Source organism: Notothenia coriiceps, unplaced genomic scaffold (assembly GCF_000735185.1).
Source record: "Notothenia coriiceps isolate Sejong01 unplaced genomic scaffold, NC01 NC01_scaffold00025535, whole genome shotgun sequence".
NCBI classification, from domain to species: Eukaryota; Metazoa; Chordata; class Actinopteri; order Perciformes; family Nototheniidae; genus Notothenia; species Notothenia coriiceps.
Window position 1 is genome coordinate 1 of NW_011358236.1, and position 20562 is coordinate 20562.

General features: G+C 40.1%; 1 protein-coding gene and 3 non-coding genes across 4 annotated transcripts; 1 reads left to right on the forward strand and 3 right to left on the reverse strand.

Moving 5' to 3' along the window:
• Window positions 1-6: 6 nt before the first annotated feature.
• Window positions 7-15841, forward strand: LOC104956201 (alsin-like; the record flags this gene model as incomplete). The annotated part of the gene is made up of 27 exons (XM_010783666.1): window positions 7-80; window positions 932-1009; window positions 1545-1772; window positions 2349-2520; window positions 2797-2992; window positions 3524-3589; window positions 3868-4024; window positions 4500-4631; window positions 4914-5042; window positions 7541-7564; window positions 8463-8533; window positions 8828-8894; window positions 9367-9545; window positions 9907-9972; window positions 10272-10370; window positions 10538-10702; window positions 10965-11076; window positions 11442-11519; window positions 11786-11922; window positions 12525-12680; window positions 12795-12909; window positions 13507-13664; window positions 14390-14488; window positions 14644-14823; window positions 14942-14987; window positions 15138-15199; window positions 15692-15841. Coding segments are annotated over exons 2-27 (3101 nt in total), but the record flags the coding sequence as incomplete, so codon positions are not given.
• A 3936-nt stretch (window positions 15842-19777) lies between these two features.
• Window positions 19778-19849, reverse strand: trnaa-ugc (transfer RNA alanine (anticodon UGC)). Its single transcript has one exon. It is a non-coding gene; the product is annotated as a tRNA-Ala (tRNA).
• Window positions 19850-20097: 248 nt separating this feature from the next.
• trnaa-ugc (transfer RNA alanine (anticodon UGC)) lies at window positions 20098-20169 on the reverse strand. The gene has a single exon. It is a non-coding gene; the product is annotated as a tRNA-Ala (tRNA).
• Window positions 20170-20359: 190 nt separating this feature from the next.
• Window positions 20360-20431, reverse strand: trnaa-ugc (transfer RNA alanine (anticodon UGC)). Its single transcript has one exon. It is a non-coding gene; the product is annotated as a tRNA-Ala (tRNA).
• Between the last annotated feature and the right edge of the window lie 131 nt (window positions 20432-20562).

The following is a 20562-nucleotide window of genomic DNA, read 5'->3' on the forward strand; positions in this document are numbered from 1 at the left end:
TCAAGCCTTTGACAGGCGAGGAGGTGATCAAAGTTGCTGCAGGGTCCCACCATTCACTCGCCCTCACCGCCCACTGCCAGGTAAAAGAAACAAACAGCAGACACACACCCGCTATTGTTTGATTGTATGAGCACTCTATTTGACACCTCTCACACGATTGGTTAATCATCACCACTGCAGGCCCTAACCTAACCTGGATGTAACTTTAGACTAAAATACAGTATAAGCATCATACAAGGCTTAAAGGTGGGGTAGGTAAGTTTCAGAAACCGGCTCGAGATACACTTTTTGTTATATTCCATGGAATGCTCTTAACATCCTGATGGCAATGAGTGCTTTGACAAAAAATCCATAAAAAATGTCATCTGTGGAACCCGTAATACTGTAAAAACTATAAACAATCCGTTTAGCCGGTCAGCCTTCAATCTCGTGCACGCACAAATATATCTCGTGCCCTCATTGGGCGTGCCGTCATTGGGCGTGCATTGCAGCAGTACTTCAATGACTCGCCAGCAACAGGCGGCCACTTTCACCATGGCAGAGTTAGGTTCAACATCGTCTACTGGTCGCAAAAGAAAAAATGTAACGGAGCAAATTAAGAACAAAAAGAAAGTGGATACTAGGAGAAGTCAAACCAGATTCAATATCGGAGTTGCTTTGGCTGTGTAGTATTGCTAACCTAGATGTGTTTAGCTTTGCCTGATATGTAACGTTACTGCAGCCTGCTCTCGCGGAGGAGGTGCTCTGTAAGGAAGTCTGAAGGAAGGGGAGGATTCTTTGAGCCGGTTTCTGAAACTTACCTACCCCACCTTTAAAGAAGTAGCGACTGACCTAAATGTCAGCCAAGTTTAAAAAGTCAAACTTTTCCTCATGAACAGAGATGCACAATTGTACTAATACATTGACACCGACTTACTGACCTGTTCTTCAGGTGTACTCTTGGGGCAGCAACATGTGTGGACAGCTCGGTCACGTCAACAGTCCTGTCACTGTACCTCAACAGATAAAGGTAAGGGAATCTGTCAGTATATCATATAATATATATATATATCAAAAATATAAATGAACATATCTTTAGGTGGCTGAAGATGGTATTGTAAAACATATTGAACATAGGAATACAAATGGAAATTAGCTGAACTAAGAAAGAGAGAGACAGCAAAAGAGATACTGTATTTCTCATGTGCTGCAATTCTTCTGCATCATATGGAAACTCCCATGACATCAGCGTCTACACTCGCTGAATCCTTTCATTGACAACTAAACACATCCACACTTCCTCAATTGTACATTGTGTAAAGCGTAGTCTTGGGGGCTGCCGGATTTTTAAAAATGTGGGTTGGGTGACTTGAAAAGATTGCAGTTGCTACTTACAGCAGATTGACTCTTTGAAAATGTGTGAGATGTCCAGACTTTGCTAAATCATGCAGTGTGGATGCTGTCTAACAACATACAGTGGAGTAATCTGAACAAATCAAATCTACAACAAACCAGCGAATAACCCTAACAGAAGTGTGTGTTTGGTCCCTGGCTGGCTGCTGTAGCTGTCTGATGGTCTTCGGGTTTGGGACTTGTCCGCGGGGCAGAGCCACTCCCTCCTCCTGGCTGATGGAGACTGTGTGCAGCCGGTCCTGTTGTACTGCGGCCAGCAGCAAGAGCAAACGTCAGCCCAGAGTGAGAAGTCACAGCAGGGTCAAAGGTCATGCCAGAGGTCACCAAACAGAGCTGAGAGTTACACAGTCAGACCCAGCCTGCTGCCCTTCTGCATGGAGGTTTGTATTTCCAAAACATAACTGATGTTTTTTCTTCTAATGGGCCTACAGAAAAGAAGACGATGGGTGGAGCACTTTTCAAACTGCAACACTGGAGTATATTTATTTTAACATAGTTCTCAGTTTATGACTAAAACGACAAAAAGTATGCTTCTAAATTGGTATTTACAGAAATCCTTGATCCCACAGCAGAATCATCATTCCGTTTACTTGTATATAGACTATTCTTGCACTATTTCTATTTCATTTGTATTTACTTGCACATCTCAAAACATTCTATTGCACAATTTTTGCTGTTCTATTTGTTCTATGTCCTATATATGTTGGAGGAGTGTTGGCACTAAGTTTTTCATTGAAATATCTACACTGTAGCTAATGTGCAAAGGACAATAAAGCCTTGAAACTTGAGAAACCTACATACAGCACACAAAGACAACAGACATTCACAGCTGAAATCTGGTGATTGTACATTAAACAAAGGGAGGAAAGCTGGGAAACTACATCAAAAGCAACGAAGAGAAAGCACTTGGATGAAAGAAAACTTAAAAATCATGCTTATTTCCTCTGTGTGTGTAGATGGGTTACATCAGCAGCGTGTGCAGCGGGGGTCAGCGCTGTGCGGTGCTGGCAGACCAGAACGTCATGGGATTCATATCGGCCATCCATGAGCTGGCCTCCATAGAGAGACACTTCTACTGCTGGCTGAGCAGCGCTAAGAAGCTCCTCCTCACTCCGCTGCGGAATAAAGGTGAGAAGGAATCTGTACTGGCTCCATCTTTGATGATAAGAGCCAAATGCTGTGCTGTATCACTCTGTATTTGCACCTCTGAACCCTTTACTACTGGGGCTTTGGAATATGAGAAATTTAATGTAATGTTCCTGTACATTAATTGAATTGTGGCAAATGGAAAAAGAACATTGTAAAATACAACAAATAATCGGTGAAATTGTAGACGCATTATTTGAGCATCTACTCAGTGTGGTAATGGTGACTACATCAACCTTATATGTGTGTATTCCACAGAGAGTGTGTGTCCTTCGTTAGGTGAGCCATGCACGCACCTCTTCTTCTCTCTCTGTGAGAGTTTTGTTCGTCTGAGCATCCTGATTGGCCGACACTCCACGTCACTAAGCTACTTCCTGCTTGAAGTGCAGAGCTCTGACGTCACTGCCCTTCCCCTGCTGACGCACACTGAGCACTTTATGGACATTTATAAAGAGTAAGGGTCTCCTTTTTGTCTATCACTCTATTTACGAGTACACTTTCATATTTGTTTTATTGCAAATATAAAACGTTCTTGCTTTGGTTGATGTGACTAATTTTTGTACAAATGCTTTAACAGTTAGAAATGACATTCATTAACAACTTATATTAATTGACTCAATGATAAGTCCACTAATGCAACAACAGTCCCCGCATGCTGTAACTGTACTGTAAATGTATTTTCCTGAATTTGAGTATTTTGTTCTTTAATCTTGTTTGGACGAATGTGGAATTTAGGTACATTGGTTTCAGACACAAACGAGGAAGGTGTAACACATTTTCTAGAGCAAATGAAATGAAATCTTACTGAGTTTATATTGACAGTAGATGGAACAATATCAGTAATACGGTTGATAAGAGATAGAGGTACAAATAGTTCAAACCATGGACTTACATGAGTAGTTAATTGTGCATTCTATATTGAATCTAGTATGGGAAATGAAATGGAAACACACTTTGACATCTCTCTCTCTGTGTCTCTCTCCAGGTATTGTTCTTCAGTGGGTAACTTTGAGGTGATGGGTGGATTCCGATCACTCCAAAAACTCTCACTGTAAGATCCTTTGTTTTTTTCTTCATGTTTTTACCAAAAAATGCAAATGAATGAGATCTCTTCAAGTGCCACAGCAAATGTGCATTTTTGGTTGAAACACAGCCTTAATATCAGTTTGAACATTTATTATTTTGCTGATGATCACGAGAAGGCTATATAACCAAACAGGAAGTGATCATGTGCTGCCAGAAAGAGCACATTTTAGAAAAGCTCCCATCAACACAAATACATGTTTTTAAATGATTAGGATAATTGTGTTCTCTTTGTTTTGTGTCCAGTGAGTGTTTGGGCTCTCAGCAGACGGTGCTGGCTCAGCTGTGTGCAGACCAGTCCATCGGTGGTGACGTTGATTTGGTTTCTGTGTTTTACCGGCCGCTGCAGCAGCTGCACCAGTACAGCCGAGTCATGCTCAAACTGACAGCCTGTTTCGATGTGGTGAGAAAGGAAACCCTCCGCTCTCTGTTCTCCTAAATTCTGTCTGCCGTTTACTCTTTTATCTTCCTTTTATTATCTCTCTCTTCCCTTTTCTCCAAATGTCTTTCTTTCCTCTAAATTCATAACTGTGAATATATTGATATCAATTACTTTCATTGTATTTGCTCAAACACCTATTCCTAGATAAAGACTTCATGACCATATGGACATTTGTAATTTATTGTTAATGAGCAGTACATTAGATACATTTAAAATAAAGAAGTACTTCCTTTTGATCCAATATTATAATAATATATGTTTTACATTGCAGTTGTGACAGAACTTAGAATTGTTATATTCTGTTTTAACATATTTACTACAGTGTAGATCTGTTAATGGAGCTATACCATTAAGGGCTGGCCATGTGGACTTTTCAACATGTTCTAAAACGATAAAAAGAGTTTAAGCCTCTCACTTTTTTCTTTTCCTCCCCCAGTTAACTGCAGAGTATCAGTTCCTCCATCAGGGCTGCAACCAGTTTGACTCCCTGTCCTTGTCCCTGTTGAGGAAGAAAAAGGAGGCTGAAACCACCTTCCTCTTCTGGAAGAGCCACTCTGGAAAAACTACAGTGAGCACAACTCTGTGTTAAGTTATTTAAAGCTGATTGATTGGTTTAGGTGTGAAAACATTACATGTTACTTGTTAGACGAAAACAGTGTTTACATTGCCAAACAAACTATGATACACACAAGATAAAGAAGGTATGCAGCTCTGAGGTTTTAAACCAATACCACCACTACTTTCTAAAGTGGTACAGTTGGTCTCCACTGTAAGTTGTAATTCACATATTATATTTTTTAACAGATTGTGAGATTTTAATGAGCAAATATCCCTGTGTGTTTGTCATCAGGAGGTCCTGCGCCTCCCTCAGCGCCGCGTGGTGTGTGAGAGCAGCAACAGATCTCTGACTCTGCAGAACGCCGGGCGGTTCTCCAACCACTGGTTCATTCTGTTCAACGACACACTGGTGCACACACAGGTACACACACATGCAAACACAGAACAACTGTACAAATAATAGCAAAATGATGCTAGATATTTTTACTTTTGCTTCATGGTGTCATCAGGTGACCATGGTAACCCTTTAAAGCCTTTTAACCCTAGATTTATTTCCATCTACATTCACTTTCCACACATCATAGAAACTCCACATTATATTATGGCAGTTCAGATCTGTTTAGTATATTTCTGTCATTTTTTACTTATTAAACTGAAATACACATAACAAATAATAAATGATCGATACTAACTCATTTAAATGTAGATTATATACACAACAAGTCCTAATCAAGAAAATATAATATACGCCAGTGTTCATACCTCAGTTTTATATTATAATAATAATAATAATAATGGCTTTAATTTATAAAGCACTTCATATTTGCATTCAAATCCCGAAGTGCTAACATCGTAAAAAGAATAAAAAGCAATAAATAAAAATAAATAAGTAAAAAGAATAAAATAAGATAAAAGGGTGATAATAAGTAAATAAAAGGTCTAGGGAAAGGCTCTATTGAAGAGGTGGGTTTTGAGGCCTTTTTTAAAAACCTCCACGGTCTGTGATGCGGGGAGAGCATACCACAGACTGGAGGAGAAGCAGCCGAGCAGAGGCCACAGGTCACATAAGAGCTTAGTCCTAGGGGGTTTGAGGAGGATTGGAGTTACTGGAGGCGGTGGTCCGCACGGAGGTAAGCGGGTGAGGAGTTCCTTGAGGCTATGGAGGGCCTGTATCCATAGATAGCACTGGTGTGTGAGGACGCGGACCTTGAATTCGATCGCTGCAATTCCCAGCGGGAGCCAGTGTAGTTGATTTCAGGATGGGGGTGATATGATCATATTTGCGCCACCCCATCCAGGATCCTAAGCAGCGCTGTTGCTGGATTTACTGAGGCCCTCTGGATGCTTTTCTAGGATCGCCCAGATGAGGTAGTTGCATTGCAGTAGATCCCAGGCCTTGAGGAGATATAAGGCGTGGACTAGTCTTTTCCTGCCGTCAGACAGGTAAGGAGTGAAGGGGGAAGGAGTTTGCGATGTTCCTGATGTGATAGAAGAGAGTTTTTGCACAAGCTGTTTAGATGTGCCTCAAAGGTCAGATGGGCGTCTCCATTTTCAACACCCCAAAGTTGGTGAGCTGTTGAGGAGCAGGGTAATGGCCTTGGGCGCGGAAGCAGAAGGTGATGGTCGTGATGGGATGAACCGAACGCTGATGTGGGGTGCCAACTATAATGGCTTTGAGTTTTCGGTCTTGGAGCTGTTGTAGTTTCAGGAGAGTTTAGGCTTGCACCACCGCCTGTATATCCTCCGTGCCAGGTAGTTGGGAGTGTAGGGTGGAGAAGGCAGGCTGGGCGAGAGGTCGGGGTTAGGGTTATCCTTGAGGTATCATATTGGGTGTCATTCAGGCCGTAACAGAGTCGGAAGGTTAACTTTCCAGTGTTCGGTCTGATGATAGTAGCCAAGGGGGGGGGCTGTTGTTGTTTTTGGGCAATATGAGTGTTCGAATAAGGGTTGGGGCCGAGGAACCCTGATCCTTGAGGGAGCACAACAGTTGACGTTTTGTGGCTTAATCCTTATGATTCTTACTTATCGCCTGCCCTCTCTACTTGCGCAAAGGGAGATGACGTATTCCTGTTCGCGTTTCATGTAGCTGCCCGGTGAGTGCGTAATGATGTGAACAGTCCAAGGGGTAAGAGTAAGAGAGTTTCCGATGGCGTGAGTAGACGAGGAGGAGGATGCCGTGATGAGCGGTGTCCGATAAGCTGCAGTGAGTACAAGGAGTGATGAGGAGAGAGGGAGAGCCATGCATCCAGCCGTGCAATCCCAGCAGGTCGTTGGTGACCGCTGAGTCCAGAGGGCAGTTTCTGTGCTGTGGCCCTGAGCGGAAAACAGACCCGGAACTTCTCAAATAGGTTGTTGGAGTTTAGGTGGTCCTGGAGCTTGGCNGCTGTAGCCAGGAGGGCAGGCTTCATTGAGTGTGGAGTAAACCTCTGGCTGATGCCAGGTTTCCGTGAGGCACATGAAGTCCAATTTCTCATCAGTGATGTGGTCTTGAATGAAGGATGCTTTATTGCTGAGAGATTGTGTATTCAAAAGTTCTATTTTGGCTTTAGAAGATGTGGTGAATCTCTGTAGGGGATAATTCATCCTTCCTGTTTTACTTAAATTTATTAAGTGTGTCTCAAAAGTTCATTTCCTTTTCAACTATTCCATAAATTAACTTATTTTACTCTTTGATCTGTTTTTTTGTGAACATTTAAATTCCTTTATTCATATTGACTCGCTCAACTTGTAGGTAAGGCCTGGAAGCACTTTATTTTAAATATAATACATTCATTGTAGAGTTTGAAAGTCCACCAAATCTTTACATTTGAGAAAATCTGGGATATGACAATGCTTCCACCGGCTCTATCTTCCTGGACATCCACTACTCTGTTCTTCCATTCAACTTTATACTTGACATTGTATCTTTCATTCACTCAGGGTGCCATTCCCTCTCAGAGCCTCGTGAGTATATCTGACAGCAGTTCACCAAACTCTCCTGAGCTTTGTGCTGCAGCAGCAGCATGGGTGGCTGGCCTCAGTTCAGTGCTTACACTCTGACAGGTTCACATGGAATTAGTTATTGAATGATAACACAGGACTAAATGCAATGTTAAAGGGACTGTTTACACAAAAACACATGCATGTTTTTGATTGGATCTTATGTCTTTCAGACCAAGAGACGTAATAACTAATTATTTCACGTAGCATTATAATATTTTTCCCAATCATCTGTTAAAAAGTATTGTCTTGTCCTTTTGGCCACGCCAATCAGTGTACACTAGCTACATTCATATTGAGCATTGTAGTTTTGCACTCCTTAGCATTGCAGAAATCCTTTGTTAACATGCATCTTTTACACGTTATCCTGATGGCTGATCTAAACTGGGCCGCTACCAAACAGGCTGCTGTGTGTGTGACCGTGTGTTTTAGACGCAACAGTGACGTTAGTCAGCTAGGGGTCAAAAGGTCATTGTTGCAGTAGCTCGTGCTGGGGAAAGGATGCAACTCAGAGCTGAATTCTAGCTTTCACAAGACTCTGATTCAAGAGAACATCAGCTTCAAGGGGCATCTTGGCGGATTAAAACCTATTTACTGTTGACCTTTCCTCTGTGTTTTCCCTCTGCACTGTGTTTGTTTCAGTATAGAATCGTTTGCCTTCGTCTCTGTTTGGTGTGGGGTGGTGTGTTAATAGACAGCAGATAGTGGTGAAACCTGTCCTGTTTCTCTCTGTTGTTTTGGCTTCATGTCATGTGTTCTATTATTATAACATTAAGACACACAGACAAACTTAGATGATTCATGTTCTAAACTGTCTTAATTACTGACAACATAAAAACACCTAAACTTCTGCTCTCTGCAGTTCTCCACGCATCACATCTACCCTCTGAGCTGTCTGTGGGTGAAACCAGTTACTGAAGACAGCAGTGGACAGTGAGTTTGTTGCATTTGAAAACCATCAATGTTTAAGATGATGAAAAGGCTACACATCTCACAAAGACATCTCACTGACCCTCACATGTACAGCAATGTTATACTATAACATCAGTCATAGACACAGTGTGGGGTCAACCAGGTCAGAAGGTTAATAAAGCTTGTAAAAGTTGATCTATCTTATAATTAGTTTTCCAAATTATGAAAACTTCTTCCATTTGTTAACTGTTTGTGTTCTCAACCCTGATTTATTTGATATGGTTGAAAACTTGTTTTTTTGCATTTCCTTACCAGTTATGCCATCAAGATTACATGCCCGGAGGAGAGTTTCACCCTGGTCGCTTCAACCCCACAAGAGAAGGTACATTTATGGTTTAGAAGCGTATCACCCATTTGTTTCTTCATTAGAAAATGTTATAAAACATATTTTTTGCAAGCTTCGCTGCATATTTAGAAATAAAAGCTGTATTGCCTGCTTGCTGTAGAATGTATTTTCATCATTAAGATGTACAAATCACTAGTGAAGGTATGTTTTGAAAGTTTCATTGTTACTGTGAAGCAAAAGAGCTACATATTTCTATTCAATGTTTAACACGATAACAGCTCTCTGTATGTTTGGTGGCCTTCACCAGCAAGCATCAAATACAACTAGAATAAAACATCTAAAATATGACCTTGAACTGCTTTTCCATGATCTGATAAGATAACATGTCTTCCTCTCAGCAGATGGAGACACTCCTGTTATGATACTCTGATATGTTGTTATCTTTGATTCAGAAATCACTGCTCTTGTTTGGCCTCTTTCTTAAAAGTCTTTCTCTCCGTCTCTCCAGAATAAGTGGCTACGGTCTCTTAACCAGGCGGTGGATCAGGTGCTGGGGGGTGCAGGTCAGGGGTCGTCTCCCGGGCTGACAGCGATGGCCCGCACGGCCCCCTACACGTTCACTGGAGAGGGATGCTTTAAAGACGCCCAGTACACCGGGGCCTGGCTGGCAGGGCGACTTCATGGCAGGTTAGAGAGCTGCTTTTTTCTTGCGCGCATATCTCATCTCCATCTCGGCAGCCACAGTATGTACAAGGATAATGTGTTTGCATATGGGTGTCTTCCTGAAATGTATGCGCATTGGTTTCTGGCAGCCTACTACCATCTCTTGGACATTTGAGTTTTCTTGAATGCACATTTAAGAAAGCATATCGATAATGTTCCTGCTGGTGAGGTGTGATAAGATGGTTTTAGGATGACCATAGGGACAACAGTTCAGCCCCATTTCCTTCCATTTCTTGTTAAATGTTAGATACAAGTTGATTATAAACTTTTGTAATGATGGTCTCTGGGCAGATAGTTGGATAGTTAAATGTCTTTGTCTTTACAGAGGCACCATGAAGTGGCCAGATGGACGCACCTACAGAGGGAACTTTAAGAAAGGACAGGAGGAAGGGTAAGCACACCAACCTAGTGAAAAAATATAAAAATTGTTAACATGTAATGTGTTTTTTTTCCAATATGACACATCCCTCTACCTTTTACGAGATAGGAGATAAATTGTTTAAAAACCTTCAGAAAAATAACATAGTGGTGGTAACTACTTTTCTTATTCAGTCCGGTTTTAACCATTCAGTATCTCCTTAAACAATAAAACCAGCTGATGATTTTTGGCAATTTTTATCTGTGTGATTAACCAGCAAAAACAAAACTAATTTCTCAATATTTCGCTACATTTTTTCTTTCTATTTCTAGCTATGGAGAGTGTTTAATACCTAACAAAGTACTGAATAAGCCAGACAGCTACCAAGGACAGTGGAGAGATGGCAAGATCCATGGCTTCGGCAAGTACAAGTCAGTACATGTTTTTTAAAACTTTTTTTTGCGTGTACACAACCACAACACAGGGGTCATGTCTTTATCACTAATATTATTGCTAAAAATCCCCAAATATCATGCCATTTTAAAGAAACGATATAGACTACCTGTGTGTGTGTTCATGTCTCTGCGGTTCTGTGAAGGTATGCGTGTGGCGAGGTGTACGAGGGCTGTTTCTGTGACGGACAGCGCCACGGTTACGGCATGCTGAGCTCCGGTAAACTGGCCAAGAACTCCTCCAGCGTTTTCATTGGCCAGTGGGTCCATGACGGGAAGTCAGGATACGGAGTCTACGACGACATGACCAGGTCTGATTTACTGTACAAATAATAAAGTAAAAAAAAAAGGACATTTCAGGAGAGCAGCCATGGTTTCTTAATTTAACCTAAAAAATGTATTAGTTTTTTTTATCTAATAAACTTTAGTTTTAGTTAGTCCAAATTATTTCAGTGGTTTCTTCCACAAATTCCCAGTGCAAATGGGCAGTTTGCTGTCAGTACTGAATGTGCAATAAGTGAATTAAATGTTGTTAATTAAGACACATACCTGTCTCTAATGTGCTCTTCCCAGAGGTGAGAAATACATGGGACTGTGGCTGGACGAGCAGCGCCATGGCAACGCTGTGGTTGTCACTCAGTGCGGTGTGTACTATGAAGGGACCTTCAAAGACAACAAGATGTGTGTAAGTTCACTCTCAAGCAGGGGTATTCAGTAAAAATTCAAAGAGATGAAGTCACTCAAATGTATATAGAACAAACACTTGACAGTCTGGCATTTGGTGATGCCTCTGCTAAAATATGTACTTCTTAATTCTGGCATATACAGTAAATGGCTGAATGTGAAAATGTTTTACTGTCCGCAACAGATTGAGGAAGCAGCAGCATCAATTCAAAAAGTTAGTCTGCTTGAGTTAGTGTTAGTGATATATGTGCCAAGTAATTTGAATATTTATTTGATACAATTTTAAACCAATATTCTTAGGTAGTGATGTACACATTTTGTATTTGTATGGGTAATGGATTATTTGTTTACTGTTTTTTATTTCAGGGTCCAGGTCTGTTGGTGTCAGATGACGACACAGCTTTACATGGGGAGTTTTCTGATGACTGGATTGTCAATGGGAAGGTAGACTGTTTGTATATGTAATTTAGCTATGTGTGTGTCATGATCTCTGGGTTTCCTTGTTTAAACCTACATGAGTAATTGTTTAAAATAGTGACTTGTCCTTTTGTAATTAATTCCAATTTACAATCTCACAGTTGTTAATGCAAAGTGGATACATGCCACTACCAAGAAGCCTAGTCCAAAACACTAAAAAGTCTGACCTTTACAACTGAAGGGCGTTTAAGTGATATCACACACATTCATTTCTCACCCTCCCTTCTACTCAGGGTGTTTTATCCCTGGCTAACGGGGACTGTCTGGAGGGCCAGTTCACTGGAGAGTGGACCTCCGGGCTGAAGGTGGTGGGAACGTACACCAAACCCCCCCCAGAAGAACCAGAAAACAAAGAGAGGAGCAGCCTGCAGTGAGTATTACTTCGCACTTAAATTAACCTGAAACTTGCTGATCGTTAGGACTGTACCACCTTTATTTCATTTGAATCCTCAATTAAGGATATTGAATAAAGCATCCTATTTAATGATGACACCAACAAGCGTGCAAGCTGTTTTCGGTATATTCATTCCTATGCCCTTTGATATTCCTTTGTGTGTGAAGGTTTTTCTAATATAAAATAATAAGATAAGATAAGATGTACTTTATTAATCCCAATTTGGGAAAATAAATGTGTTGCAGCAGCATAAAATAAAACAAAACAAGGCATTGCCCATTATAAAAAATGAAAAGAGTAGAAATAAACAATTCTAAAATATAAACATCTCAAAATAGAAATAAACCAGCATTAGAGAGTTGGAAAAATATACAGATAACTGTGAAGATAAAACATCTATAAACTGTCTGACAAATAAAAACACTATTGAAGGACCACTTTTCTGTTAACACAGTATAAGCAGGATATTATTTATATAAAGTGATGCATGTGACTGGAAACAGGCTATTGGAGTCGTTTTGTATATCTCTTCCTCATGTTGTGTTATTTTAAAACCTTAAAAATGTGTGTGTGTTCAGCAAAGTGGGTCAGTACCTGGTTCCTGCAACTCAGAGGTGGCTGTGTGTATTCAATGAGTGCTGGAGTCGGCTGGGCTGTGAGGCTCCGGGGAGAGGAGAGAGGGCCGCAGCCTGGGACAACATCGCCGTTACCATAACAACCGCACGACGACAGAGGTACATGCAGCAGCACACACACAGGAGCAAATTAAAATAGTTTATACCTTTCTTGGCTATACAGCTGTATATGTGTGAGTGTCTGATTGTTTGTTTGTCTGTGTGTGTTTGTAGCATAGATCTCACTAGGTCTCAGAGTAAAGTGTTGGAGTGTTTGGAGTTCATTCCCCACCACGGAGACCCAGTGACCACCGCTAACTACGACAACATACGACGATACCTCAGCAAGGTACAAGTGGCTGGATATGTGACTGTGTTTATAATAATCTTTGCATGTGAAGAAGAAAGCATTTAAAGCTCTATAGGATAGACAGCCCCGCAATAAATGAGTTAAAACAAACGGTACTCAAGCCCTCTCTTCTTTAATGTGAATAGATCAAGTATAAGAAATTCATCTTAGTAAGAAGTAATACAAGTCAGCAGCAGCACAATCTAGTTGAATTGACATCTCTCGAACAAAAGCCAAACAATTCAACCTTTGAAGGGAGGATGTATTGCAAGACTATGGTATCCCAATGCATGACTTTAAGCTAGCTGTACTAAACTAATAATCTGGTTAATACATAAAAGGGGGACTTTCTCATTTATAACTACCTTACTACTGATACTAGTAAGAACTGCCGATGTTTGCTTTAAGTTGTCCTCTCTGCGATTCAATATAATTATTTAAAAGTGAATCCAGTTCGGACATTCTGAGCACATTTTGATAATTATCACGAAATAATTGTGAAGCTCATTTTTGTTGTCATCACCGACTAAACCATGGGAAATACAGTTTGTTCCTTTACCTGTGGACATTTTGTTATAATAATGAATTGTGTGTCAGGCGTGTGAGACCCCCCACCACCCTCTGGGCTGGCTGGTGGAGACCCTGGTGACGGTCTACAGGATGACGTACGTGGGGGTGGGGTCAAACCGACGGCTGCTCCGGCAGGCGGTGCAGGAGCTGCTGGCCTTCCTCACACACTTCTACAGCATCGTCAGGTAGATCACGTCCGGACGCCTCTCACCTCTTTACTGCTCAGACCACAGACTTCTGCAGACCTGCATTCAGTTTACTCTTTAGAACCGTACTGAATATTCCGTAGCTTCTAAGCTTCATCCATAACAATGACTTTTAAATCCTAAATTAACAATTGAATGCTTTGTAGCTTTTTCTTCCTGTCTATTCATTCTTTGCAAACCCAGTTTGTCTACACAGTTGTCTAATACAAATAAAGCATCACTTATTTAAGTATCTATAGATTAGGAATCAAGTGATTGCTGGCAAGGATTGTTCCCGACTCAAATCCAAACATTTCCGATTAATGCACAGCGTTGTAAAGTCATGACATGATTTCAAACTGAAGATTGTACCTTAATTAATATTTGTGGGCGAATAGCTTTTATGACACATTTCACTTTTATAAAACACAACAGTTTGCACTCCCCCTGCTGCACACAAAGGGCAGCACGCACCTACAGGAAGTACATGCTGTTGCAGCAATCTAACAGCACCTTACATCACATTTTATGGAACCACAATAACAAAGACATTTATTTTTTTAAGTATGTTTTTGATGCATCATGTTCAATTATAACAGATGCATAAAACTGCATATTAAAATAACAAAAACAGTTTTGAATATAGACGATTGATATTTAATACAGCCCAAATACTTTGCATGGTGTATTTAAAAACACTTCATAACATAAACTGTTGCCTGCAGATTTCTGTTTCCGGGGTTACCAGAAGATGGCGGCATCATCCCAGACCCTCCTGCCTCTGCCTCTGAAGGCGAACACAACTCTAACGTAGCAGAGCAAGTGTGAGTGTCAACACAAACACATAAATACAAATCCACACAAAGGCAATGATGGGTATGTTTAGCCTTGAATATGCTTCTATCACCTGTTCCATCTCAATGCTATTGAACTACATCCGGTTGCATTGCACATGAGACATTAACCTCCTCCTCCTCAGTGTTATGGTGGTGAGCTGTTCCTCGCTGCTCCTCCCCCAGCTGCTCCCCCGTCTCTACCCCCCCCTCTTCACCCTGTACTGCCTGCAGGAGGAGCAGGAGGAGGCTCTGTACTGGGAGCGCGTCCTCCGACTCAACAAGCAGCCCGACCAATCACTGCTCAGCTTCCTGGGAGTGCAGGAGTGAGTGTGTGCATCCGAAAACTCCCACAGGCATTTCATTCAGTGAAGGGCTATTTGATTTCAAATCCCTTACAAATGATGACCTCTGAAACAATCTGCTCTTTTGTTTCACCTGTAGGAAGTTCTGGCCAGTGTGGATGTCAATCCTTGGAGATAAAAAGCAGGTTGGATTCTAAATATTATTATTTCTCCTTGTGCACTTTTTTTCATTTTCTGCACTTTCTGCATTTCCCCCACTAACTTTGCTCCTCTCATCTTTTAAAGTGTGCTTTTGATTTGTCTTCTCAAACTGTTTTTCTTTACTTGTACCACAGATTGTATCCAGCAGTAAAGATGCCTGTTTTGTTTCTGCTGTTGAGACTCTCCAACTAATCAGGTAGCTGCCATGTCACCTGACACCATTACACACTAATATCACTAAATGTGATAGGACAGAGTCATGTGATTACCAGATCAAAAAAATCCCATCCAGGCCCATGGAGTTTCAGTTCGTGTCCAACATCTCAAACTTAAAAAAAAAAAATTAGTTTTTTTATTAAGGCTCGACACAGATTTTGTCTTTGCATCATAAAATTGCATGAAATCAGACATTTTTGGATTGGAAAAAACCTTTAAATAATACTTTGATGAGTGGAATTTGTATTAAGTTCTTGTGATCACAAGGTGGCAAACTGACGAATGAATCAAGTGTCCCATTGTAATAGTTTTAGTAAACACCCCCTCAACTCTTTGGCCTGATGCAACAAACTCTGACAGAATAGTTCAGTAACAATTGTTATTTGTATTACAGCGCGTAACTCAGAACCATTAACAACCTGGAAGTTATTATTATGTATATGAAAAACAATATGTCTCCCTCCACATGCAGCACCACCTTCACTCCGTCAGACAAACTCCTCATCATCCAGAGGACGTTTGAAGAGATGACCCAGGAAGGGAAACCTATGCTGGATGGAAACTTCCTGTGGTGCATGGACGACCTGCTGCCTCTCTTCCTCTATGTGGTGCTCAGGGCGAGGTATAACACACACACACACACACACACACACACACACACACACACACACACACACACACACACACACACACACACACACACACACACACACACACACACACATATACTACTACTACTACTACTACTACTAACTAACTACTACGTAACGTAACACACACACACACACACACACACACACACACACACACACACACACACACACACACACACACACACACACTACTACTCTCTACTACACACACACACACACACTACTACACACACACACACACACACACACACACACACACACACACACACACACACACACACACACACGATACGACGACGACGACGTACGACGACGACGACACACACACACACACACACACACACACACACACACACACACACACACACACACACACTCTCTCATATATACTCATGGTGGAATAACACCTTGGACTGCAATGTAATTCATTCCTCTAAGAAGGATTTAATTACTACACCTAGGCCAATTTTTGGCAGCAAGTAAGAAAACTGTTACAAAAAGTGTATTAAAATGATATATATAATGGAGATGATTACCTTTCTACTTAAGCAGATTTCAGAAATATTGGGCCACAATTGACAGGTTGTCATATTGGGTTAAAAGCAGTAAGGTGTTATAGGTGCTTTTTTATATATACATTTGTAAGGCTTAAATGAACCACTATTTATGTTGCTGATCACACAATTCTCTTTTTTTTTTTTTTAAGTTTTTGCTTGCGTTTGTGCAAAAATATATAAAAGAGTAATGATGAAATAAGTCTGCTGTGAAAACAGAATGATTTTTAAAATACTCTCCAGAATAAAGAAAACACATTTGAAATGTTAAACAATACTTTTTTATATTTTATAGCTAAAATTGTCATTATACCTCTGTCATCTAATCATCACTGAATCTGCTGCAGGCGTGCTACATGCAGATCCAGCAGGAGTCAGCTATTTAAGAGCAAAGACACCGGACAGTCAACAGATAGAACAGCCAGGAGCTTCACACAGGAGCTGTAACAACAGAAGAGGGGGGGGGGGGGGNGGGGGGGTCCCCGGCACCTCCTTCACTGTGGATCCTTCAGTATGTTTCAGCACGCCAAAGCTCTTTCTTGTTCATGAAAGACACACTTTCACAGGAAAGTGACACATCGCCTTCTTCTGCACATGTTAGAAAACTGCACTTTGGTCTTCATAACATTTGGTAAGATGCACTTTTAACTAATACATCAACTCATATCTCACAATTGTCTTACAAAGGTGTAGCAACAGTGCAGTTCTCATTACTCCACAGTGTTTTTCCTTTAAGGGTTAGTCATTAGACACACATTGGTGTCACAGTGTTCTGTGTATGACTCAAAGCAAAAGGGTACTGACAGACCACGTCTCTCATGAGGTCTGAAATATGATCAGATTTGAAGGAAAACCTTCTGTAAGAGGCTCATAGCTTAAAATCTAAAACAAATGATGTAGATTTTTTTAATGACCAAGCACTCCTCAAAGGGATCTTTTGATTTCTGCCTTCCCACATGTTGAATTGAACAGTAAATGCACTGTTGTAATTTAAATATCATGATTAAATGAAGCCTACAGCTTACAACTGCCTACAGTAAACTGAATATGGGAACTGCAGTTTGTAAAGCATGGACATCTGAGAGAGAAAAAACTGAACAAAAATGCTTTTAGGCTGCGGCTTTGCAAAAAATATATATTTCCTTGCACCTTAGACTCTTTATACCAATCGTAGAATTAGAGTATTGTGAAGATTTAATGACTTTTCTCTAAGCAGCGACAGGAGACAGTTAATACTGCCCGCTCAGTCAGCAGACTGGAAGAAGGGTTTCTCTTTTTAAACAAAACACAACTCAAATTCGATCAAAGTTGGTGGGTTTTAATGTCTGTGTGAACACAGGGCATATGGCTTGGGACACTAATGTTTCAGTTGTGGTTAAATTTGTCTAACTCCAAACAATAGTGCCTGGGTCAGAAAGCTTAACTCCAATGTAACAGTCGGTTTCTGCAAACGTAAATTAGAGGAACATTTATACATTTGTTCTCTACACTCCATTTCAGTAGCATCCCTTCTCCCTGCCCAAGCTAGTTTTACATATTTATTTGGATTTCCAAACATCACATTATAAAGTCTTCCAGTTTATTTTTATGAATTCCATTTTGAGCACTACAACCCAAACGGCATGCTGCTGCTTCATGTTGAAAGTCACCATGAAGCCGTTTGTCTCAGGTCTGACCGACTACTACACAGTGCCATGTCACTACAGAGGGAAACCATTCTGTTCTTTACTAATATAATTAATGAGGGAACTAGCAAATGAAAGGAAAATGCTTAATCCTCAATTTGTAATTCTATGGAGTGTGTGTGTGTGTGTGTGTGAACGAGCAAACATGAACAAATCTGACGAGGAGCGCCTAAAATGTTGCACTGATAGCTTTTTAGTTTATTCAGTAATCTGATAGGAGAGTGTGTACAGACACATATTCTTAACGTTGTTACCTTAAAAATATAGATAAAGAAATATTAATTTCTGTAGAGTTCAGTGAAATGTGGTGGAAGGTTGACTCTGAAAAACAACCTGATATGCATCTGATATTTCTTAAGGGTTTATTCACATTGCTACAGGACATTTTAAGCATTGTCACTATTTTCTTATGAACTACTGAACTTACTTAAATGAAAAAGTAATTTAATCTATGCCATGATTGTCTATCACTGTGTGTTTTAATGCAGATAATTTGCTACAGAAAACCATAAGGTACTATAAAAAAGGTTTTCTCTCAGTTTGATTTGATATTTATAATCCATCTGTAAGTGTTAGATACATGATTATATGTTCAAATCTTATCCAAACATCAAAGCATAGCTTCCAGTATGCTGTATCATTTAATTTAGCTTACTATAAGTTTATGGTCACTATCAAAAAGCATATTTGGCTCTCAGATTTGTCACAGCACCAGCATTTGACATGTGTTTTTTAAAGAAGACGGCTTCAAATGACTTTTAAAGCAATGTTACTTCACTAATGTATTAATAGAAAACAATGTAAATGATGTATTAGAGATATTCAAATCCTAAATTCTATTTCCAAGAAATGTTATAAAATACCAATAGTAAGCGTCGTCATGGAGTCACTTTTTGAGTTACCATCTGACAGAAAAATCCCCTCAGAACTATGACGTTAATTTGAAAAGCATAGCAGGGAAGCAGCTGTTGGATTCTTCCAGTGTTACTGAAATATGTTTGTACTGTATTTATTGTTACTCAAGTTTTTGGAGAATTAAGAGATGTATATGTTGGGAAAGTGTTCTTCTTTGTGTTATTAAACCCACTGCAGCGTGATCTACATACATGTGATGTATGAACTCATGATGGATGAGACAAAACTATTCATCTCTGCAGATGTTTCACGTGTTTTAGACCAACTTTAACAATTTACTTGCAGTTGCACTTGAAATGAACTAAAACTAATGAGTTAAAAACTTAATGATTTCTAAAAATGTTACTAAGTAATGTAAAGCTCACATAGCTTCTTTTTTTGGGCTCAACATGTAAAACGTGTCATGATGTTTAGTAGAAACCTAAATTCCTCAGTGGTTTCACACTATGAGGCTATAAACCTGACTGAATGTATGACTTGTTTATTCTTTTTCTAACTAATTCTATATTTTTGAAACTTCATACATTTCTAGAAAGAGATGATCAAGGGAATCGATTGCAATTAATTTTGATGGATTAATGCAAAATGAGAAATAAAAATGTGTTTACTCAGAAAAAGGCAATTAAATTTGGTTTGATTCTGGAAATGTCTCCTGATCAATTATTTAAAAAGCAGTGCTGTGCTATTTCTACAAAGATCTTTTGAGTGTCTCACAGTATTGTGTTAGTATTTATAGAATAATAATTGGTGATGGAGATGCTGGGGATTGATCCCAGGACCTTGTACATGCAAAGCGCATGCTCTACCACTGAGCTAGATCCCCTTTTTTTCAGTTTTTTTTTAAATTTTTTATATTTTTTTTATATTATCTAAACAGTTGCTGATGTTAATAACAATGTCCAAAGAACAGCCCCAATTCTTCTGTTGCTGCAGACTTGTTGGCAGCAGTTTAATGCTACAAATCTCCTCTTACACCACATCCTAAGAAACTCTTTTGGTTTGAAATGTTGTGTGACTGTGGATTAGTTTTTAAACTGAGACTCAGTTTAGTATTAAATATAAGAGCAAAGTTGGAGACGCTGGGGATTGAACCCAGGACCTTGTACATGCAAAGCACACGCTCTACCACTGAGCTACATCCCCTTCATGTTATCATGTAAAGCTGGACGTACCTGTTTGTACAGTCTTTTACCAATCCCATTGCTTAATTAAACAAAAAAGTACTTTCAAGAGCTCTCGTGATCACAGTTCAAATGAAACTTGGATAAAGGGCTCTCCTCAATGGTTGGAGCAATGCTTTAAATGTAGGACAGAATAACTGGCTCAATGTTGTTGGAGATGCTGGGGATTGATCCCAGGACCTCGTACATGCAAAGCACACGCTCTACCAATGAGCTACATCCCCTTTTTTAAAATTAATTATCTAAACAGTTGCTGATGTTAATGACAATGTCCAAAGAACAGCCCCAATTCTTCTGTTGCTGCAGACTTGTTGGCAGCAGTTTAATGCTACAAATCTCCTCTAACACCACATCC